At 42.0% G+C, this 23,905-nt stretch overlaps 3 protein-coding genes across 3 annotated transcripts in view; all 3 read left to right on the top strand.

Moving 5' to 3' along the window:
- The window catches only part of LOC141796179 (NACHT, LRR and PYD domains-containing protein 12-like), a 600,880-nt gene extending 594,642 nt beyond the window's left edge, over positions 1-6,238 (top strand). The window contains exons 15-18 of the mRNA XM_074677154.1: positions 4,588-4,652; positions 4,769-4,874; positions 5,895-6,014; positions 6,208-6,238. Of these exons, the coding sequence (XP_074533255.1) occupies positions 4,588-4,652; positions 4,769-4,874; positions 5,895-6,014; positions 6,208-6,238 (322 nt within the window). The remainder of the gene's footprint in view (positions 1-4,587; positions 4,653-4,768; positions 4,875-5,894; positions 6,015-6,207) is intronic.
- On the top strand, positions 6,005-13,421 carry LOC141796038 (NLR family CARD domain-containing protein 3-like). The gene is made up of 8 exons (XM_074676906.1): positions 6,005-6,014; positions 6,293-6,368; positions 6,949-7,156; positions 7,420-9,223; positions 9,302-9,475; positions 9,557-9,730; positions 12,709-12,755; positions 12,880-13,421. The coding sequence occupies exons 2-8, from the start codon at positions 6,366-6,368 to the stop codon at positions 13,419-13,421; spliced, it is 2,952 nt and encodes a 983-aa protein (XP_074533007.1). The 5' UTR covers positions 6,005-6,014; positions 6,293-6,365.
- A 5,324-nt stretch (positions 13,422-18,745) lies between these two features.
- Positions 18,746-23,905, top strand: part of necab2 (N-terminal EF-hand calcium binding protein 2) — a 206,806-nt gene continuing 201,646 nt past the window's right edge. Inside the window, exons 1-2 of the mRNA XM_074677014.1 lie at positions 18,746-19,076; positions 23,867-23,891. Of these exons, the coding sequence (XP_074533115.1) occupies positions 18,750-19,076; positions 23,867-23,891 (352 nt within the window). The 5' untranslated portion in view covers positions 18,746-18,749. The remainder of the gene's footprint in view (positions 19,077-23,866; positions 23,892-23,905) is intronic.

Here is a 23,905-nt window from a genome sequence, read left to right as displayed (position 1 = left end):
GGATGGAGGAGCTAGCTGTGCTAACCCAGCGGCATTGTGCTGTTCACGGACGTGGCTGACGGAGCTGACATCGGACGCTGGCCCCACATTGGAGGAGCTTCGCCTGCTGTGAGCAGACAGGATCCAGGAGACAGAGACTGAACAGACTGCTGGGGAGGCTCGGTCCTGGACCCTGTGGAGGTGGAGGCTGGCTGGGGTGGAGAGTGGTGGACGAGTGGTGGACGGGATGTCGTCATCTAATTTCTTATGGACCTTTTTGCACTTTCTATACTCTTTCTTACTTTTGTTTTCTTAAATGCTGCGGTGACTCCTGAATTTCCCCTCGGGGACAAATAAAGTATTTTCTATTCTATTCTATTCTATTCTATAGATTACACAGCCAGTCCATGCAGTGTTGCACAGGCCGCATGTTCCCCCAGTGCAATACTTTAATGTTCAGCAGAGTCTTATATCCTCTGTGTGTCCTCCTCACTCATGGTAATAAAACACCATCATTTTTTCTATCTCATTTTTTTTTTCTTTTTTTTAACAGTGTACAGCCTGTAGATCTTGAACAAAACACACCTGACCTGGATTTACTGAAGGCCTGGTTTTCTTGACAAAGAAAATAAACTGAACTAGTGAGTCAGGACATGGTACAATAACAGCCGCTAAGAGTGAGTTAAAAACAGGACGAAGGTCAGCTTGGCTTTCCTTACTCAGAGGTTAATGTTTCACTTGAGGTCTGTTAACAGGTTTTAGTTTGGTTACCGTGGCTTAACAGCCCTTAATGAGACCCACATCATTTTATCCACAGAGACTCTGGGACATGTGAGATGGTGAAGGATGTCTGTGGAGAGCAGGAGGAAAACACAGAGGCAGCTGTGGATTCTAACTAACAGACTGAGATCAAAACACATGCGCATCACTGAGAAAGTTTTGTGGATGCATGCAGATAGGAAATAGGACACTGTAAGGTCCAAGGTCGGTTGACAGTCAGTGAGGTCATTGCACGTTTTCACCAATAGACCAAAGTGTCTCTACTGTTCACTTTGGGACGTTTGGGAAATGGGTGGAGAGGAACACTTTGTAAGTGTTCAGGTTTCATGAGATTTGCAGTCTGGTGTTTCTGATTTTGTGGAGTCAGTCATTAGTTTGGCCACAAGAATCCACTGCTGCTCCTTACTTTTTCATTCTTGTACATTATTTGTGGCCTGACAGTTCCTTTAACTCTTCCCTTTTCACTGTCTTCCCATTACGTCTTTTCTTTCTCAAGAATTTTTTCATCAACTTTTCTTCACTGATTTAAACTAAAGGTGCCATTTTCAGGAAACACATTTTCTAATCCACCCCTTACAACAGAACAGGTGTTTTTTTTTTTTGTTTTTTTTTAATTTCCATTATTTTGAAACATTGTTGCTGCAGGGGTCTCTCTCCTTTACTCTCACTTAAACTCATTTTCCCCAAGTGTCTCCAGACCTGTATGAGTTTTTCTCTTCTCTTTGGTTGATCCTCTTTATCCCCACGAGTTTAAAAAGAGCAGCTTTTTAAAATCAGCCCTGGCTCCGCTCAGGTTTAAAATGCTGAGGTTAAATTCACACGTGGGTAAAAGAGAGACCACCGTCAAACCAGTCAGGATAAAAGAGGACTCACTGAGATTCACCTTCATTTAAAAGAAAACAAGTAGTCAAAGTTAAGAGAAGTCCTGACTCTGAGGGATGATCAACAAATGACTGACTCTGTGTGATAACCATTACAGCTGACACTAACACACAGAGAAGAGAGCATGCTGAGGAAGTTCACCACACTCCCTTAAAGCACAGCAATCTGGCCTCTGTGCTGATAACAAACAGCAGACTTCCTCTACTTCCTCATTCTGCTGAGTGGAGCTGCAGTGAAAAGAAGCACCTCTGCCTGTCTCATTCATTCTCCTCTCTGATTCAGGTCTGGAAACTTTGAAGACTTGTGGAAATAAACGAAAATGTTCTGAGCTCTTTAAAGAAGCTGAACTGATGTTGAAAAGTAGGTGAAGTGTATGATTTATGCACAGGTACTTTACTTTGTATCATAACTGGGTTGAAGTCCAAACTTATTTTTATTAATTTAAAAAAAAAACTCTGCTTCAGGTTGAGCTCCAGTTCATTTCATTATGTTTTAAATACTGTGTTACTGCTGTAACTTGTTGTTCTAAAGGTTAATACTGAAGCATCTAAAGTCTTATGTGGAAGTTTTGAATATTATAAATACTTTTTCCCATGACAGTCTTCAGGAGGCTAAGGTAGAACAGGTTCCAAAGTCTGAGACACAAACAGCTTAATGTCATGTAAACAGTGCATTTATGAGTCATTGACACTGTAACAGAGTGCAATAGTTCATGGCAGGCTAAAACATCCAGTCTAAAGTTTGTCTCAGTGTCACCAAAACGGCTACGACACAGTGAGGGAGAAAGGTCATGTGTTCAGTCACTTCCTCCAAAATGGAGCGAGTTCAAGGAAATGCTCTGTCTTCAACGTGCTGCGTTCTCCTGTTCTTTAAAACACCACAGCTGTAGTAACGTCTCATCACACAAAGATTTAAAAAAAAAGCTAAGCTCACCTTTACATTTATATAGAGGTAAACAAATCATGAATACAAATATTTCAGCTCTTTTCGGTAAGAGACCAGTTCAGAGAGCTCCCCTCCAGCCCCAGTTCCTATCAAGAGTCCCTGAGGAGCAGAAACTCTGTTCACTTCAGAGATGAAGGAGGAGATGGAGGAGGAAAGTCTCTGTGCAGGGGATGGATTCGTGCTGATGGGGTTACACCTCTGTGTTACTGTGACTCACCTGAGCTCAGGGATGATGAATTCATTGTGTTGATACTGTTTAAGATTCTAATGTTTTTTGTTTTTTTGTTTTTGTAATATTCTATATTATTAAAAACAAAAGCACTAACTTACTTACATACTACTGTAAACTGGTTAACCGTCAAACTCAGTTTTATTAATCTTGTTTGTGGTCATTTTGTAGCCAGACCAAAAGGTGCGTCCCTTGTGAGCAAATACACACTGGGTAGACAGAAGTTTTGTGGTCGTTTCAAACTGATGTGATCTTACATCGATAAGCATCTTTTGTTATTAAGTCACTTTTTAACACACAGTTCAGATTTATACGATAATATTGTTAGCAGTGAAAAAAAATCAACCTCAGGGTAAATACTAATATGGCTTCCTTCAAGATCCTAAAAGTTGGATTCAGCAGCCTCTGTGGTGTGCACACCACACACTAACCTACTCTTCATAGAGCTTCAGCTTCTTCACGCTCAAAATTCCAAATCTCGCGAAATAAAACGTGACTTCGGTGTAAACAAACATGAGCAACATGAGCAATCATGGCTGTTTTCGGCCTTCAGAGTTAAAAAAAAAAAAAAAAAAAACAGAAAGAAAAATGGTTATTAGAAAAGTCACAGAGACGGCAAAGATATGGGCTGTATAATTAACAATGAGAATCGGAGGCGAGTAAAGTCTCACAAGTATTACAGATAGATTTCTTACTTCCCCTTCAGTCAGTTAGCTGAGTCAGCTTGTGTCTTGAATGGCTTTGCTCTGGTACACGTGACATTACATGCTGTACCTGCTTGTCTCCTCTCAGAGCACCCCACACAACTACAGGATTTCTAGTCGCAAATATTAAACGTGCATTATCTACGGTCTCTGAATCGCAAGCCTTCCGAACAGCTCCAACTAGAAAAAATCACTCTTAATACACCCCACACTGTAAAAAGGCTGTGGATATAAGACCCTGCCGCACATTGAGATACTACACGGGCATGTGTGTCTGTGCTCCATGGCATGAACCGGCTGTCTGTCAGCAGTCCAAGGTGCTGGCTGGCTGTCTGTGCTCCATGGCATAGGCTTCCTAGCAGTACCCCGCTGCCTGGCTGGCCCCACAGCAGTGAGGGCTCCAATTAAAATACTCTTTCAGTAATGGTAATTGACTGAAGACAAAACTCAGTTTGTCATTCCCAATCATAATTTCAGCCCATCAACACATCTCATTTATTAAAATATAAAGCATTCATGCTTAAAGGTACATGGTCCATGCCATGTGGAGCACAGAAAACCTGTGCCTTTGGCAGGTAAACATCTTAATGTACAGCGGGGTCTAATATTCACAGCATTCCCTCCTCATTCATGGTTTGAAATGAGTCAATTCAATAGACTGTAAAGTAAACTTTACAAGTAGACATAAAGTAAACTCAACTTACGACTATTATTTATATTATGAACATTTTTTAGTGCAATTGGTCTCCTAGATTAAATACAGGAAGACAAACGCGCATCATCACTGTCACAGCATCACAAACCAGAACTTACTCATGGAGGCAGAAAACATGGCTGGCCTTTCAGCCCTCTACTTATATCCTTCAGATTTATGTTTTCTTTCCTGATCATTTATTTATGGGGCAAATTTCAATTTGTGTTGATCCAAAACAAGTGTTTACCTGGAGCATTCTCACCCACCTGCCAACACTGAAAGAAAACAAACACCATCAGCTGATCTCCTCCACACTTTCTCATCCACGTTAGAGACACTGTGTGGTGAGTTTGAATACGTTGTGGTCACCACAGTGTGTTTCTGGAGAGTGTGGGGGCTGAGTTTGGGCTCCTCAGGTTCTGTTGGTGGCTCCAACAAGGTTTGTGTCAGTCCTGAATATCTGTGTCATGTTCCTGAGAGGAAGGAGAACTAATGTGTGTCCTGTGCTGTGAAGCTTGTTGTAATGAATGAACATGCTGTTGTGTTTGTGTGAAGGTGGGGGCTCTGCTATGGATCAGTGTGAGGACAGAGAGGAGGGAGCCCCTCCCTCTAAAACCCTCCCTCTGTGTGGGGACCAGGAGAGCCAGACCAGAGCTCAGAGGTGAGACCAGGATCTCTGACTGTCCATGACTCTTCTCCATGTCAGAGCTCAGCACTCATATCACTGTGTGTGTGTGTGTGTGTGTGTGTGTGTGTGTGTGTGTGTGTGTGTGTGTGTGTGTGTGTGTGTGTGTGTGTGTGTGTGTGTGTGTGTGTGTGTGCGTGCGTGCGTGTGTGTGTGTGTGTTGTGTGTGTTGAAGCCCAGAGCAGCATGGACCAGGTTCTCCTGGACCTGCTTCCAGCTGTGTGCAGTCCAAAGTACAGTGATGGATTAGGGCCACATTAAACAGCCCCCAAAAAAGTAAATATTGGAGATTAATCTAATGAATTTACAACAATAAAATCATAAATTTACAAGAACAAACTTGTTATTTAAATTTGTAGCTTGGCTATGAGGAGAGCAGCAGCCACATGTACAAAAATGAGAAACTTGGAGCATCTTGTAAAATTATTCTTCAGTGTAGGCTTCACAAACAATGAATTACTTCATCTTTTGTCACATCAGCTCAACACTGTCGTTAGTTTAAGGACCCCTTTACTGCACCAATGGCTGCGTGTGCATTTTGACTGCAAAAGCACTGCTGAGTACACTGGTTTGATAAGCTACATGAGGAAGTTCACCACGAAAACACATTTTTAAACTTATTTTCATCAGCTTGATGGATGGGAAACGACTCCCAGCTTGAATGGATGGTGGAGATCAACAAGTGGACAGACAGTTTTACACCAACTGACCATAGAACAACCGGACATAAGTATGCTGCTTACAGCTTTAATTTAGTGTTTAAAGATCAATAACTTGTCTAAATAAATGGAGCGTAATATCACTTCTGCCGACAAAATACTGCAATGACGCTCATAAGTTTATGACGTTCTGATAAATTTATGACTTTATTCTCTCATACATGTCCCTTCTCGTTAGTCGTACCAAAGTAATCATCTGTCTCGGCTTTTTTTTTTTTTTTTTTTTTTTTGAAAATTCATGTTCATGTTTATTCATCAATGTTTGTGATTCTGTCAGGGTTGGAAACCAGAGACCAGACTCTCCTGGACCTGAACCCAGCTGCGTGTCCTTAAAGAGCGATCAGTCAATGGATGACCGCTTTGTGTTCAGATCTTCAGAGACTTGTGTTGATGAAAGGTGAGTGTTTCAAAGGTAACTTCCTGTTGTTGTGTGTGAAACATTTGATCCCAACTGTGGTTGGTGTTTTCTCTGTGAAGGTGAATATGTTTCAGTCTTTGTGTTTCTATCAGGATCCAACAGCAGTAAACAGGACTGGAGGCAGAAAGACCTGGACTCAGCATGTCTCTTCATGTGTGTCCTGTGTTTGTAGGAGGATCCAGCAGATAGAGTCTATCACATGAACACTGTGTGTCACTCTGTTAGAAACACTCCATGATCTTCTGTTTGTTCCACAGAGTTCAGAGATCAGAGGCTCCCATTGGTCAGTCTGCACAGCAGCATCACACACAGCTGGATGACTCCATACTGATGGTGTGTAAATGTACAAACACAACTCCTCCTGAGAATCAAAGCACACACTCATTCTGTTTGAGCTTTCTGAAGAGTTTCCCGATCACACTGCAAACATCATCTCTGCCTGAATTCTCTTCACACTCAGTGTTTGACTGATTGAATGAAGCCACACATTTCTGAGCTGCTCACACTCACAGGTCAGAGGTCATGCTGGATGCTGATCTCACACAGACTCAGACTTTGTCAGCAGAGAGCAGAGTTGACAATCTGAGTCCAGTTTGAGCTTTAAACAACACAAAGACTTTGCTTCATGTTAATGACAGCTGCTGCTTTCAGCTTCATTCTAAGAAACACATCAGCTCTAAAGTCACTGCAGACTTTTTCTAGATGAAAGCACACCAGGAGATTTCTCCAACATCAGGTTCATTTCATAGAAACTTGGTTTCTAGAAGACAGGAGCATCCACAGACGAAGAGGTGGAGCAGCTTTGTGATCCAGCCTCCATGCTGGACTCTGCAGACCAGCAGGCTTTCTGTCTGTCACACATGATCTGATCTGACCTTCTACAAGTTCAACCTGACATTTTCTTCTGTTCCAGCTGCTCCAGGAGAACATCATCAGCTTTGTAAAGAGGGAGCTGAAGAAGATCCAGAGAGCTCTGAGTCCAGATTACCCAGAATACTTTGAGAGTCCGAGGGAGGATGAGGATGAAGAGCAGAGGAGGAGCAGAGAGGCGTTCCTGAAGATCACTCTGCACTTCCTGAGGAGAATGAAGCAGGAGGAGCTGGCTGACTGTCTGCAGAGCAGTAAGAGGATTTGAACACATTTAACATGATGGAAAGAGGAAATGGAAACAACATGGGAGAGGTTTACATTTCAAACTCTGCTCTGAATATGATGCTCACATTTCTATCACATCTATGAGCTGTGACAAACTGTTCACAACTGATGAGCTGAGGAGATTTCAAAGAGGAGCCAAATCAAACCCATCCTGATGTCTGAAAGTTGAAACTCCTCAGACTGATTGTAGCTTCACATCATTCATTACATTTCTGTTTTCTTCTTTCAGGAACTGATGCTGCAGAGTGCAGACGTAAAGTGAAGTCTGAGCTGAAGGAGAAGTTCCAGTGTGTGTTTGAGGGGATCGCTAAAGCAGGAAACCCAACCCTTCTGAACCAGATCTACACAGAGCTCTACATCACAGAGGGAGGGACTGGAGAGGTCAATGAGGAACATGAGGTCAGACAGATTGAAGCAGCATCCAGGACACCAGACGGAGCAGAAACTACCATCAGACCTGAAGACATCTTTAAAGGCCCACCTGGAAGACAGGAACCAATCAGAAGAGTGCTGACAAAGGGAGTGGCTGGCATCGGGAAAACAGTCTTAACACAGAAGTTCACTCTGGACTGGGCTGAAGACAAAACCAACCAGGACATCCAGTTCACATTTCCATTCTCTTTCAGAGAGCTGAATGTGCTGAAGGAGAGAAAGTTCAGCTTGGTGGAACTGGTTCATCACTTCTTTCCTCAAACCAAAGAAGCAGGACTCTGCAGGTTTGGAGAGTTCCAGGTCCTCTTCATCTTTGACGGTCTGGATGAGTGTCGACTTCCTCTGGACTTCCACAACAACCAGGTCCTGACTGATGGTACAGAGTCCACCTCAGTGGATGTGCTGCTGACAAACCTCATCAGGGGGAACCTGCTTCCCTCTGCTCGCCTCTGGATAACCACACGACCTGCAGCAGCCAATCAGATCCCTCCTGAGTGTGTTGACATGGTGACAGAGGTCAGAGGGTTCAGTGACCTTCAGAAAGAGGAGTACTTCAGGAAGAGATCCAGAGATGAGGAGCAGACCAGCACCATCATCTCCCACATCAAGACCTCCAGAAGCCTCCACATCATGTGCCACATCCCGGTCTTCTGCTGGATCACTGCTACAGTTCTGGAGGACCTGCTGAAGACCAGAGAAGGGGGGCAGCTGCCCAGGACCCTGACTCAAATGTACATCCACTTCCTGGTGGTTCAGTCCAAACTGAAGAGCATCAAGTATGATGGAGGAGCTGAGACTGATCCTCTCTGGAGTCCAGAGAGCAGGAAGATGATTGAGTCTCTGGGAAAACTGGCTTTTGAGCAGCTGCAGAAAGGAAACCTGATCTTCTATGAATCAGACCTGACAGAGTGTGGCATCGACATCAGAGCAGCCTCAGTGTACTCAGGAGTGTTCACACAGATCTTTAGAGAGGAGAGAGGACTGTACCAGGACAAGGTGTTCTGCTTCATCCATCTGAGCGTTCAGGAGTTTCTGGCTGCTGTTCACGTCCATCTGACCTTCACCAAGTCTGGTCTCAACCTGATGGAAAAACAACAAACAGCATCCTCTATCTCTAAAACCTTTAGAGTCAAACCTAAACTGACACAGCTCCATCAGAGTGTTGTGGACAAGGCCTTTCAGAGTCCAAACGGACACCTGGACTTGTTCCTGCGCTTCCTCCTGGGTCTCTCTCTGCAGACCAATCAGAGTCTCCTGAGAGGTCTGCTGACACAGACAGGAAGTGACTCACAGACCAATCAGGAAACAGTCCAGTTCATCAAGAAGAAGCTCAGTGAGGATGTGTCTGCAGAGAAAAGCATCAACCTGTTCCACTGTCTGAATGAACTGAATGATCGTTCTCTAGAGGAGCAGATCCAACAGTCCCTGAGATCAGGACGTCTCTCCACAGATCGACTGTCTCCTGCTCAGTGGTCAGCTCTGGTCTTCATCTTACTGTCCTCAGACAAAGATCTGGACCTGTTTGACCTGAAGAAATACTCTGCTTCAGAGGAGACTCTTCTGAGGCTGCTGCCAGTGATCAAAGCCTCCAACAAAGCTGTGTAGGTGGATCAATGACAGATTAAAAACATGTTGTTCATGAAACATTGAGTCTGTGCTAAACACTGATTCTTCTCCAGGCTGAGTGGATGTAACCTGTCAGAGAGAAGCTGTGAAGCTCTGTCCTCAGTCCTCAGCTCACAGTCCTCCTGTCTGAGAGACCTGGACCTGAGTAACAACGACCTGCAGGATTCAGGAGTGGAGCTGCTGTCTGCTGGTCTGAAGAGTCCACAATGTAAACTGGAAACTCTCAGGTCAGGTTTAAGGTTATATTAATGAAAGTGGTCAAACTAGTACACCTTTACTCACTGTCTGATTATATTCTCTAACCTCAGTCTGTCAGGATGTCTGATCACAGAGAGAGGCTGTGCTTCTCTGGCCTCAGCTCTGAGCTCCAACCCCTCCTGTCTGAGAGAGCTGGACCTGAGCTACAACCATCCAGGAGACTCAGGACTGGACTTGCTGTATGCTGGACTGGAGGATCCACTCTGCAGACTGGACTCACTAAGGTATAGCCAGACAACAATAACTCAAAGACTGAATAAGAGAAAGAAAACATCTTATTTCAAAACAAAAAGATCTGGTTTGATTTACTCCTCCCCTGAGGACTGATTAGCCCTGAATCAGGAATCACTAAGACCACTGTCTGCGTCTAGAATACAAAATCGGCATGATAGTCCAGTCAGACATTTCATTTGTTAATAAATTAAAAATTAGGCCCACACTGCAAAATGAATAGGTACAAGACCCTGTGCTATGGAGCACAGACCATCAGTCAGTGCCGTGGGGCTCAGACAACCTGTGCCCCCTGAAGAACAATATTTCTTAGTACAGCAGGGTCTCATATTTAATGCCTTCCCTCCTCACTCACAGTTACTAAAGTTATGAAATTGGAGTAGATTTTTGTTGTGAAGGCATTTGTAACCATGAGCGAGGAGGGAACACTGTGGATATGTGACCCAGCTGTACTTTAAAATGTTGTTTAATTTAGTTCTTCAGATCTGCTTCAATTTTTTACTATTACATTTACTTAATTCAAAAGACAAATTTATTGATATCACATCTTTCAGTTTTGACTGAGGTTTACTTATTATGTTTTACAGTGATATGCAACATTTTTTTTTACCTTACTTATTTTAATTTGTAACAAATAATCATCAGGTTTATTTGATTAAAAACATTCAGTGGATTCCCCATAATAATCGTAACTACTTAAGATGTTAAGTTAAAGTAACTTATTTCATTACTTTGTTTTTTTAAGGTAACTGGTTTACAAGCATTTTTCAAGTAAACTCAACTTATCCAGGTTTACAGTGAATAGAAACCTCTTAATCTGGGCTGTATATTGTAAAAACAAAGTCTGTAAAAACATGGTAAATGCACTGGCAGCAAAGTCTCCAGACAAATGCAGTAAAATTACAGTCAGACTCTGTAAAAAACATGGGTACATGAAATAACTGTAAAAATACAGGACTAGATTTTACAGTCAAAATAAAGTAAAACAAAGTCATTCATAGTTTATAAATGTCAGTTATACTGTAAAATAACATATAAATTCAGTCAAAACACATCCAAATCACATATATTCATAGTTAATCTGTAATTTTATGGTAATAATTGTTTATTCTAGGTAACAGTCAAATGAATCTACAGTCATTTCCTGTGAAAATGCTATTTTTCCTATGTACAATTACAAATTTGTAATGTATGAAACCATATTCCGTAAGTAAAACCAAAGATAAATGTCTCCAGATTTACAGTATTAATATGTAATTTCACAGAAAAATACCATCACTCAACATATTTTTCCTAAGTTATTATGGTCAAACACCTTCAATATAGTGACAATACAAAGAGTTCTGCAGAAAAATACCATTATTTTACAGCAAAATACTTTTTGTTGTGATGGTGTTTTGAAACTGTGAGTGAGGAGGACACAGAGGATATAAGACTCTGCTGAACATTAAAGTATTGCATTGGGGGGAACATGCTGCCTGTGCAACTCTGCATGGACTGGCTGTGTAGTTCAAATAACATCGTTATTAAAAATTGACCAACATAGCAAAGATCATCAACACATCTCATTTATCAAAAATAACACACCACATAAAAAACACTGGGTACAGGGTCCGTACAAAGGAGTACTGACAGCCAGCCTGCCCGGTGGAGCACAGACAGCCAGCACCCCTGGAGTACAAACAACTGGTCTGTGCCTTGGAGCACAGATAGCCAATTCGCGTCGTGGAGCACAAACATGCTGTGCCCTCTGTATAGCTCTGAAATACAAAGAAAATAGTAAAATTAAGGGCAAAAACTGAGGAAGTACGAAATGACCAGTGATGCATGAGAGTAAAGTGTTTTTAGGAGAAGGGCAGTGTGTTCTGTTGGGAGATATTTGTTTTTCTAACATTTGTGTCTAGTCAAAAAACAATTCATTCCTGTATTTGTACAGTTATTTAACGTAGGTTTATGTTACAGCATTTGACTGTAATTTTACGGTATTTGTATGTTGTTCCATGTTTTTATCATTTTTGCCTTGAATTTTTTGGTATTTGTCTTGAAACTTTGCTGCCAGTGCTTTTACCATTTTTTTAAGTTTTTTTTTTTTTTTTTTTTTTTTTTACAGCGCAGTCCTGTATTGTTACAGTTATTTTACATAGTTTTTGCATTTTTACAGTGTTTGACTGTAATTTTACGGCATCTTTGTAGGAACTTTGCTACCAGTGCTGATACTTTCTTTTTTTATTTATTTATTTATTTTATTTTATTATTTTTTTTACAGTTTTTCTCATGAATTGCAACTATGAGTGAGGAGGGTACAGGGCTCAGCTCTGCACCATTATTGGCATAATACCAAAAAGAAAATATCCAGAATGTCATTTTACAGATTTCTGTAATTTTATATTTCGTATTCTTTTGAAAAACAAAGAAAATACATTAGAAATCAAGAGTTAATTGCTGTAAAATTTTGATTTTTTTAATGTATTTGTTTTTGACTGTGTCAAAAAACACAGCTCAAAAATTAGTGAAAATATCTATACATTTACTAGCATTTTGTAGTTTTGTAAGGAAACAGGAAAAATCTGTTAAAAATTACTGACCATTTCCTGTAAAAATACTTTTTTTATATTTTTTTTAACAGTGTAGAGACGTTCTTGTTGTAGCTCTGATAGCAGCATGGCTCTTAAGGTGGAAACGTCAATCAGTCAAACACTTTGGTCCAAACTGAAACTTTCTCAGCAACTACTGACAGTGTTGAGATCCATTGTTCCAATTGGCAGCTTTTGTTGCAGCTCTTTGTTCTTCTTTTCCTCCCAGGATCTCCACACTGTCAGAAAAGGGACAGAGTGATGGAGACAGTTGGTTCAGAGGAGTTTCAGCCTGTTTCTCTGTCACAGGGACAAACTGAGGATCACTGCTTCATGTTGAGCAGCAGTTAGGACTCATGTTGGACAGAAAATCACTCTGACTGTGTTTCTTCCTCCAGGGTGGACCATGGTGGACAGCAGTGGTTAAAACCTGGTCTGAAGAAGTGTAAGTATGGAATCAGCTTGACTCCTGATGAGCAAACAGCAGACTGTCAGCTCACAAACAATGAAGCCTTCAGGTGTGTCTGATGATAAACTGCTGCTGTGTTGTGTCTTTTTCTCTCCATCAGATTTCTGTGAACTCACTCTAGACCCAAACACGGCAAACAGAGACCTCAGATTGTCTGAAAACAACAGGAAGGTGACATGTGTGGGAGAGGATCAGTCATATCCTGATCATCCAGACAGATTTGACTACTGTCCTCAGTTGCTGTGTAGAGATGGTCTGACTGGTCGCTGTTACTGGAAGGTCCAGTGGAGAGGAAGGGTTCATATATCAGTGAGTTACAGAGGAATCAGCAGGAAAGAAGTCAGTGATGACTGTGGGTTTGGCTTTAATGATCAGTCCTGGAGTCTGATCTGCTCTGATGAAGGTTACTCTGTCCGTCACAATAACAGAGAAACAGTCTTTCCTCTGTCCTCGTCCTCTGCCTCTGACAGAGTAGCAGTGTATGTGGACTGTCCTGCTGGCACTCTGTCCTTCTACAGAGTCTCCTCTGACACGCTGATCCACCTCCACACCTTCAAGACCACTTTCACTGAACCTCTCTATCCTGGATTTGGGTTTAGGTTGTGGTCTCCTGGTTCTTCAGTGAGTCTGTGTTTAGTGTAGGAGGAAGAATCTCCTTCTCTCTACATTAACACTACAAACACAAAGAGCTGCTGAAGTACAGTTTACTGGGAATGTGAATCTTGGGGTGTCTCGTGATTCATTTTAAAGAAGAAGAAGATATACTCTATTAATCCCCTTGAGGAAAATTCTGTTTTTACACACTATATCATGCTATATTTTCACACACATGCACAAACAGCACTTTTTTTTGCACAGAAACCTGCAACGATTAAAGAGGTCAGAGTGATGGTGCTGGACTCTTGTTGCACACCAGAGCAGTTGGGGGTTTTGGTGCCTTGCTCAAGGGCACCAGGCAGCGCTCAGGAACGTAAGCCAACACCTTCCCAGCTATCAGCCCAATTCCCTATCTTGGTCCACGCCTGGGCATGAAGCAGCGATCCTCTGATCACCAAACCAAGTCCCAAAGGAATGTATGATTTATTCAACCCAAATAAATAAAAGCATAGTTACTGTACTAGAAATAAGACTGTCAAATTAAAAAAATTGCATATAATAAAACTTTAGGCCAGCTGCCCCTTCCTTCTATAAAGTTACAAAAATAATAGAACACAAATAAAACAAATTGGTGTTTTGTGTGATTGTTCAAAATAGAAACTTTTCTTTTTTATGTCTAAATTCTCAACGACTACAAGAAAAAGTTCAAGGTTTATGATAAATGAGCAAAAATTGACGCAATAACGTCAACTCAAAATTCTCTTAATGACGCTAGCTTGACGCCGATTAACGCACACACATTCTGTGTATGACTCTTGGCCCGCCCCGTAGATTGAGAAATCAGGAATTGCTACAGCACAAACATAACATTGTGGTTGACAAGCAGAAATGAGTGAAGACTGTGTTTTGAAAGGGAAATTCAGCTCCAAAGCTCTGCCAGATGGCACGCTGGCCATCCAGACTGTGCAGTGCTCAGGCACAATTGCTGCACAGTTCCCCTTTTGGAGAGTACGGCCACACGGTGAGTGTGCGGTGAGTGCCAGAGTGTCGACAAGCGAATTTGACTCTTCTGGTCTGAATGTACAGTAAGAATGTCTGTCAAGGTGCTGGGTGTCAAGGATGCACAAGATCATTTTTATGAATTTCTAGTTTCTGTTGTTTTGTCAGTGAACTGCTCAATCATGCCGCACACATGCAGAGTCAGCTGTGGTATAAAAGTTCTGCAATAGGGGAGAAAGATTTGAATTTATCTCTTTTAAAATCGCCAACGAAGCAAAACTGAGTTTATCGCCTGGGCCTACATTTAACTGTCGCCTTGCTGCACTCCCCTTGCAATACCTCCGCACCCCACAAAGGCACATCAAGCCACGGTAAGACGTAGCTTATGTGCTGAGGAACAACAGACGAACAACTACAGGAACGCGAGAAACAGCTTTAAATATGGCGTTAGACGACCGCTGCCGTTTTTGTTAATGTTAACTTAAGAATGAAAGGGACGCTGATAAGTATGAAACTCTACTGACGTCAAGTCTGCTCGTCACTCCTGCAGATCCCGTGAATTTGTTGGTCAATAGAGCCTGGCAAGGTGGATCTGCAGGATTTCAGAACCTGGATCAGGCAGGTCTATCTTCTCTGCAAGGTTACGGTTGCCCCACCAGTGTACGAACCTAATTACCTTGGACAACCAGTCTCAAAGGCCTGGCATTCCCATTGGGTTGTGGATGCCATTCAACAAGCATGTAAGATGGCAGGCAGGCCAGCCCCAGCAGGGGTGTGCACAATTCACACCGGACCCTACCGTCATATGGGCCTTATGGCGAGGTGTCCCTCTATCTGGAAATTGTGCAGCAGCCTCTTGGTCAACCCCATACACTTTATACCAGGTACTATAGCATGAATGCAGCAGCCAGCACTCCATTCAAACTTGTGCTGGGCCTGATGCAGTAAGACGTGCTCTGACTTGCAATGCTTCTGGGATCACAACTTTTAGGAGCAAGGACCTGGTCTCACAGTGGTGCCTTCTTTCATACTAGCCTTGCAACCTGGTTGGCCAGGTGGCCTTCCACACTGAAAAAAATGTTTTGTTGAATTAACCCAATTTTATTTATTTTAGCAGTTGCACGCAATATCTTTATCTAGATCTAGATAATTTATTTACTCTTAATGTACATGTTATCTTTAAGTTATTTCAAATTAATAACATTTGTTGTTGTAACTAAAATACACATGGTAGATTTTACTCAAATTTCCTAAGAGATAGAGGTCTTTGAACCTTATGATTCAAATATGATATGTATGGCATTATAGATTTCAATCCTTTACTCTGCAGAATCACAGCATTTTGTTTAAAAGTGTGGAAAAACAAAATCAATTTCTTAAGCCATTGTCATGGTCTTTAATTCATCTCGCTACATTTTACCACAAGGTTTCTTACAACTGACCTGGACTATGAGGTCAGTTTTAAAATTCCACTCATTGTTTTTGAGATGAAGCCGTGCAATTTCTGTTTGTGTTGCACAGACATATTCTAAGACATTTATTTGGAGACACTTGCAGCTAGTTTTTACAGCAGTTTGAAGACACTGGGTTAAAAGTTAGAGACAAAAAGGTCAAAAACGTTGCAACTGCCCCTGGTCTCACCTACTGTAAAGTTTTACATGACATTAAAATTGGTCAAAAAGTGGTGTATGATTCAAAGCTGATTGATTATAGCGTAACAACTTTTCTTTCCTTCTTTTTTTTCTTTCTTTTGATAAGATTTCATGTCTGAATGTTGCCTGAAAGCAACACTGTACCATTGAGGAACACCCCATTGAAATGAATGGGTCAAGGAGTCTCAGGATATATTATCCAACTTTACATGAATAATTTAATAGTTGATTGATTGATTGATTGGTTGAATGATACTGTATATCACAAAACCAGGCTGAGGAGAGTGACTGCAGCTCAAAATATTTAAAATTTAGAGATGCTAAACTAAGACAAAATGAAGGTAACTGTACTGTAAAAATAAAAAAGTTGGGTCAACTTAAAATTTCAAGGCAACAGTCTCCACAGAATTTTTGAGTTTTGAGTCCAACTAAAAATGTTAAGTTTGAACAAACAAATAGGTTTTTGTCGAAATAACTTATTAATGAGTAACGTAACTTAAAATTTTGAGTTGCACAAACACACACAAAAAAACTAGTTGTTACTACTTCATACATCACTACTTATCACCCAGAGCTGGGTTTGAATCTACAACCTACTGAACCCTGCCAGAGCACACTATCCAACTGCGCCACCAATTGAATTATGCTGCAATGAGGTGAAGATGAGTAATTATTTGTGAAAGTAACGCGCTATAAATTCTCTAAATAAAATGTGAATACAGACTGATATCAGATTTTTTTGATGGGAGTCCGTTTATTTGTGTTTTTGGTCAAATAAAATATGGCCCCGTCTGAGTGCAGAGGAAACCGGCAGAGGAGCAGGGAGGGGGTGTTTGGTGTGAGTGCTCTGGGCTTCTGCTGCACAAAAACACTGCTGTAGGGGTAATTTCTGCCCTAAACCTTGTGATAGGACCCAACTTGTTCCATCCAGGAGTATCACTTTAAAAACACCTCCTCACCCGGGTTAGTGGTTTGGTGAAGCAGCGCCTCATTACAGCACAGTCAACCACTAGCATGGTAGCTAATTAATGTTCAAGGTGGCTAACATATCTGAATTAACCATGCCGTCTTAAACTAACAAAAAATAAGGTTTCATTAATCAGCAATCAAGTTAAAATTACTTACCAACTGCAAAGCTGGATTTTAATAAATACTCAAAAAAAATACTCAACTTTATGGGGACAACATCCACCCAGTGCAGGTGCAAAGACAAAATGGCAGACCATGTGGGAACTTGAAAGTGCAGTGAAAGACCCCTGCAGTCTTGAGTTGGAAACCCCGTTCTTTCTGAGCCAACTCATAGAATTTAGTCATAGCCTCAAACCTACAATTTTAAGTTCTGCCAACCTAAGTTTTTTATATGAGACCAACTTTACACAACAAACTTATAAAAAGGTAGTTGAAATAACTGCTTTTACCTTGTTTTCAACACAACAAAACATTTCATGTTTGCCTGACTAAAAAAACATTTTCAGGCCAATAATTTTATGTTTTCATTTTTACAGTGTGAAGGTCCACTGTTCATAAAGGGGTATCTTGACACTGAGAACATCTTTGTATTTCCATTTACACAGTGTAACACCAGGTGGCATGAAACAAGCTGAACAATAAGTGCTTCGACTACAAAGGATCTGGCAATTTCAAGATTTATAAATAGTTTGTAAATAATGTTTTGTTTTGCCTCAGCCAATTTTCCCCTTCAAAGAGCACATTTCCAAGCAAACATCCCCAAAGGTAAGGGTTTCCGAAACAAACCCTGCATTTTGAGTCAAATTTGCGAATGAATATTGTTCATGTCAGAAATAAGCAGCCACTTAGATTGCTTCCTTTACAGTTTAACTTGAGCTGAATTTAGGCTACATGTGTTGACAGTGATGATATGGAATTCGTCTCCAATTCCATGTAAGAGTGAGTCAAACCTATTATAATGCCCACAAGCTTCCACAAGGGGGCAGTCGTGTCAAAGTGATGTGTAGTAATGTTGCTCCACATGGTGTACCTCACCGATCTGAATTATGGTCATCCCTGAGTCCTGCTTGTTCATGTGCAAACTTCTCACTCGGGCGTTATTTTTCTAAACCACTTCGAACACATTCGAGTGTGACTCTCTGCGTCCCCTGGACGTTGGCATGGCTGAGGGAAACGGTCGTTCATGAAAAATTACACCTTAATATTCCAAATAAGAAGTTAAATTCTCCTCGTACTCCCTGAAACATCTGAGCTCCTCTCCTTGGGGAAAGCCACACATTCCTGTCGGTCTACACATGCTGCCTGCTGTGCTGTGACTGTATGCAGCACTTACGATGACCAGAACTTTCACTTTTCAGAAACTGGGGAATGGATAAGCGTAAAGCTGAAGACACGCGTTATATTCGTTTCAGATGATCCTGAGTGGCCTCCAAAACGAGTCTGTCATGTATCTGGGAAATAATGATTACTAAAACCAAATCTAGGACCTGAACAGTCCTCCATATCGATGTGGAATACTTGTGTTGTCCTGTTTACAGCATGATTTAAGACAGAGGCGGCTTTAACTCACAATCTGAGAAATACCAGTCCTCACAGAGTTGACATAAATAATGCGTTGCATACTTTGCTCAGGGTATGAAGGCTGTGTAGGATGGGTGGGTGTGCTTTGGGGTTGGTGCTGTGATGTAACGGGGGAGGGGGCAGCTCTCTCTCTCCCCCATAGAGCGCAGCATGAGCGCTCCGCAGCAAAAGGATGTGTGAGCAGGCAGCGCGCTACTGTAGGGACGGAGTCCACAAACTGCTTAACAAAGAGCAAGCCAAACTTCGAGCCCAAGAAAGCCGCGAGCAGCCGAAACCCGTAGCCAGTCAGGACAGCGAGTCCGCGACGGCAGCGCAGTCCGGAAACAGCGGCGCCCAGCCCGGTGGAATCGACGGGCTCGTCCGCTGGATCGTCACCAAAATGAGCGACAACAAGAACATCTCCAGCCGGGAGTACGCCTCCAGCAAGGAGGAGGTGGCCGTGGCTCAGGAGCAGTTCTTCGCCCCGGAACCGCGGAGAGGCATCTCCGTTATATTGGATGTGAGTATGGAGAACCACCGGGCAGTGATTAGCCTGACAGGTTTTTGGTGGGAGGGTGCTCGGGATAAAGACATCCTCTGAGTAGAGCGTAGGAACCGGTGCAGTGCGCAATTACGCACAGTTTAGTGTCAAGGCTCACATGTAGTGCTTCGCAGTACCCTGGGTCCTCCTGGATATCTCACGATTCGGCAAACCTGCAGGTCACTGACCATTTGACATACCTTCCGCACACTTAGCCTCAACCAGAAGTCAAAACCCCCACTTTTCTTTTTTTCTGCCTCCTCGTGAAAACCTCCTACAGCACGTTAAACTTGGTCTGATCACTCGGTGCCAACAAGGACGTCACGGTACAGGTGTGTGTCCACCGAAGACTTTTGATTTAGTCCAGAGAAAGTCCGACGCACCCGGTTCAGACGCAGAGCAGCAACACTCTAAGTAAAACAGCAGGAGCAGCATCAGTGAGATTGGTAATAAGAAAGTCTCAGACAGTTTTTTCCTCACTACACTTGAATTATTAATGGAAGCATCTCTCTCCCATATCTCATATTGATCATGGGATTTGAGAAATCCGGCCTCATGTGTTATCTCATTTGGAGGCAGTGAAAAACATTTCTGCATCATTAAGTGTGTTACCCTCCGAGTACCAAATGAGCAGTTAAATCAATGTAGGTCAGTCCATCAATACTACTGGGTCAATTTTCTCCATTGTCCCACTTCCAATCGTTCCCCTGGGATCAGGGGATGCTGATTTCACAGGGTAAAAATCCACAACTAAGTTCTGTTTCAGCACACCCTGACATAAAAAGAAGGGGGTGCTGGTTGTCTTCCCCGAGCTGGAGACAGAGCTGTGTTCAGATGGATACGCTGCAGAGAATTTCATGAGCTTTGAGTCAGGACCAACCATGGTTCTTGGAGCTGTTTCTGATGTGTGACTTGGGAGTTGTTATTCTATTACGGTCATATATGGACACAGTCATACTGTTTAATGCTGCTCCTTGGTGTACTCTGTATATCAGGAGGTGTTTCCTGAAAGATCAGTAGGATGACTTCTAACTGATTTGTTCAGGAGTTGAAAATATTTGATTTTGCTTATTTTTAAACTGCTGATTCTAACTAACGATGCCCATAGGAAGACGTATGCTTTTACTGGTCGTTAGATGCACAGTGCAAAGCTGAGCCTCCTGGTATCAGCAGGGAGTGCTTTCTGGCATTTCTGTACACCTCACTTTCTGCATTGGCTTGAACTTTGAAATCTCAATCGTTTTTGCCATTTTTCAATATCATTGACCCCAGCATCATTACCGCCCTGAAAGTGTCCACACCAGAGGGATTGGAGAAATTGCATGCTTGTGTGTGTTGATGTGCGTGTGTGCAAGAAGCGTCCCCCTCATTACACAGTCTGTCCTTGCTTCTTGTTCAGCCCTGATGCTTCTTTCTTTCCTTTCCTTCAACTTTATCATCCTGTGCCCCAGCTTCTTCTCCTCCTTTCCTCTCCACCCCCTCCTCCCCCACCTCCCCTGCCTCCCAGCCAGGCAGAGAAAAAACATCCATTCTTAATAAGGTCAGGAGATGGATGCAACACCCCCTCCTCCCTCTGTGTCTGTTTCTCTCTTCTGCTTCAGTTTGTTCTGTCGGTCTCTGCTTCTTTCCTCTTCTGCCTCTATTTCTTCTAATGTATTTCAGTTACAACTTCTTACACACTCACACACACACATTTACACAAGCCTCCTCTGGACTGCAACACTCTCCCACCTCTTCCAGGCTTGTCTGTCTCCAGCAGCTCTGGCGTTGGCTGTTTTCTACTGAGTTGAGTGCACCCTGGGGTGCAGCTGGAGAACAGAACAATGCTGAACAGCTTGTCATTTGAAATGTTGTGTGTTTCAGCAGCTAGTGACTTCATTTTGGCTCATTCAGAGGGCTGCAGTCACTTTATGAATGCACCAACTAAACTAGCGTTGGACTTTCAGAGTAAGGGGACTGTACTTGTACTTCATGTGTCTCTTAGTTCTTCACGCTCAAACCAACCTCAACATCAGCACCATCTGTAAATAGATACTGCAGCTGGTGATTACTACAGCTTTAAGTCAAAATCATGCTACAGACCTTGTGTGATTTGTTCAATCACCCGTCAAAGACTTCACAGTCTTCAGTTTTCTATGACACATGACAAAAATTAGCATTACATCAAAACCAGCAATTGCTCTCTTAAGTACTTTAAAAGTATGAAACTGTGAGATTTTTTTTTAAAGTGATCTTGAAAAAGTCTCTCTTCTAGATGTACGCCTGATAGTAATTCACACTTTAAAATGACATTATCAGCACCAATATTGGTTATTCCTAAATGCTACTTCTTAGCTTCTTGATCAGGTCGAGCAGGACCAGACTGATTCACATTTAGGTCTCTATGACAACGCCACGCCGGCTGCACTGTAAAAAAGAATTGTTGACTTAACTCACTTTAGTCATCTTGTCGCTTTAACCGAGTTAAGTGAAAACATAAAGTGTCAAATAATTTAAACTAGAAAAAAAGGTGAAGAGAACTGCAAAAGATGTTGGATGAACCTAATTCATCAATTTTTTACAACAAAGTAAGTTTTGTTTTGATGGCGTTTTGTAACCGTGAGTGAGGAGGGAGCACAGTGAATAAAAGACACTACTGTGCATTAGGATGTTGTACAGAGGTTACAGACAGTCTGTGTTCTTAATGGCACAGAGCAGCTGTTTATGCCCCATGGGAATGACGTAGCCTGTCCTAATCCTAACACATCAACACATCTCATTTATTAGCATAAATAGCAAATGCATTGTAAAAAGCAGGGTCTCATATCCACTGTGTTTCTTCCTCACTCACGCTTACAAAACACCATCACAACAACAACAACAAGAAAAAGATTTATGTGGACATAGATTTTTAAGTTGAAAACTATTTGTTGTTGAGATGATGCCAACTCCAAATTATGTTATCAAAACAACTTCAGTAATCTTTTGTCAGCCTGACTTAAAATTATATGGTAAAACAACAGATATACAAAATAACTTTTTACAGTGTGACAAAGTTTAGCAGAGAGGAGAGATCTGTGTCTTTCTCTGCTGAAAACGATTTCTGTGATTAATTTTGTAGTGATGGTGGACACTGGAGCCCAACTGCCAGACAGAAAAAGGACAGAAGAGCAGAAGAAAGATAAACAGGAGAGTGATACAGCCTGAGCTAAAGGCTGACACAGGAGCTAAACTATTTGTGATAATGTTGATTCCAACCCACAGTCAGCAGTTATTCTGCAGTGGTCTGTTCAAACTTGAGAGTCTATCAATAAAATGAAGAGTGAGGTTACGTTAGCTCTGCTTGGTAGATGACTGGCAGGACATAACCAGGATTCACTAACGTTACACATTACAGACATGTCTTAGAGCACAGGGCTGTCAGTAGAGCTACAGTAGTGCTGGCTATGAAACCACTGTATGAACTGACAAAGATTGCTCGTTTCAGACCATAGCTCCTTGATTAATACCCTACCTTGTTGCGTTGCACCCTGTAAAAAGTTGTCTTTAACATAAAAAAAGTAGAAGATCTGATCTCCATTCATTTCCAAAACAAACATACGCCTTGTTAAGAGTCACATCATCACAGCATTGTGCACCTGACTCCAGGCCAAATGTCTTGCTGTAGTCCACTTCAGTCATTTGACTTGCACTTACAACGAAGAGCAGCAAAGAGCACTCTGGGGGCTGAGATGCAGTTTCACTGTAGAGTTCATTGGAGAAAATGACTATGAACAGCTGTTCACTGCAGCCACCACCATGTGCCAAGTCCCAGGGTCCAAGTTCAAGTCCCTCCTGTTGACAGAGAAAGGTCTTTGTGAGCTGTCACAAGATCTGGTTTGATTGGTCTTCAATCAAACCAGATCTTTTACAGAGGAGCAGTAGACTCTAGGTCCAAATCTTAAATAGTACTGTGTGTAAAATTCTCAGTATGGAGTCTAACAGTATTTAAAGAGTTTTTGAGGTGAGCTCCCTCTCTTCCCTTTTCTGGGTGGAAAAGAATATCTATCTGACAGACTCCACATCGGATCCATATGATGGTTCCACGTTTAAAGAGGGGGTATCGTGTTTTTAAGTTTTTATTCTGTCCTTGTGGTACTCCCCCACATTAACATTTTTGTCAGACAACCTTTATTTTAGTTTTAGCTGCTGTCTTTTCAAGGCTCCCCACTCCACAAACCCCCATCCCTCTGATTGGTCAGCCCTCTGGAGGCCTGTCTGGGGCAGATCTATGAGCAGACCTTGGTGTTTGAGGTCCGTCCCTTTAATGCTTAGGAATCAGTTTGGAGTTCCTTAGTGCTGTTGCTTTAAATTCATGAAGCAGGATACCCACTCTTCAGCATCTGACAAAGAAAACTATCATAGAAGTTACCTTCCAGGATCATGATCAGCTCAATCTTGAGCACAGGGTTAACTCACAGAGAAAGTTTCATTTATTCAGAGACATAATTTTGGATGAGTTGGCACCGTTAAATCTTACAGTTTGAGTCCATCATCTTTTCATACCTGAAACCAAACTTTCAGTGACAAAGTAGAGAATAAGTGCTTATTCATTCAGGGATAATCCTTGTAATCTTTCTATGTATAATGAAGCCAAAGCTCTTAAACTGTTTTCTGGAGCTGAATGAGACATCGAGGTATAAATTTCTTATGTAAGTGCTCTGAATGAAACTCTGGCACAGAAAGAAAAGGCTGTTGCAAGCAGATACCTGTGGTGATACTAACTGCTGTGATGTCTTTTCCTTTCACAGATATTCAGAAGAGCTGACAAAGATGGTGAGTAAATTTAT

This window comes from Halichoeres trimaculatus, unplaced genomic scaffold (genome assembly GCF_033239565.1).
Source record: "Halichoeres trimaculatus isolate MK-OKI-2021-1 unplaced genomic scaffold, fHalTri1.1 fHalTri1_scaffold_10, whole genome shotgun sequence".
Classification (NCBI taxonomy): domain Eukaryota; kingdom Metazoa; phylum Chordata; class Actinopteri; order Labriformes; family Labridae; genus Halichoeres; species Halichoeres trimaculatus.
This window is presented reverse-complemented; position numbering and strand designations above follow the sequence as displayed.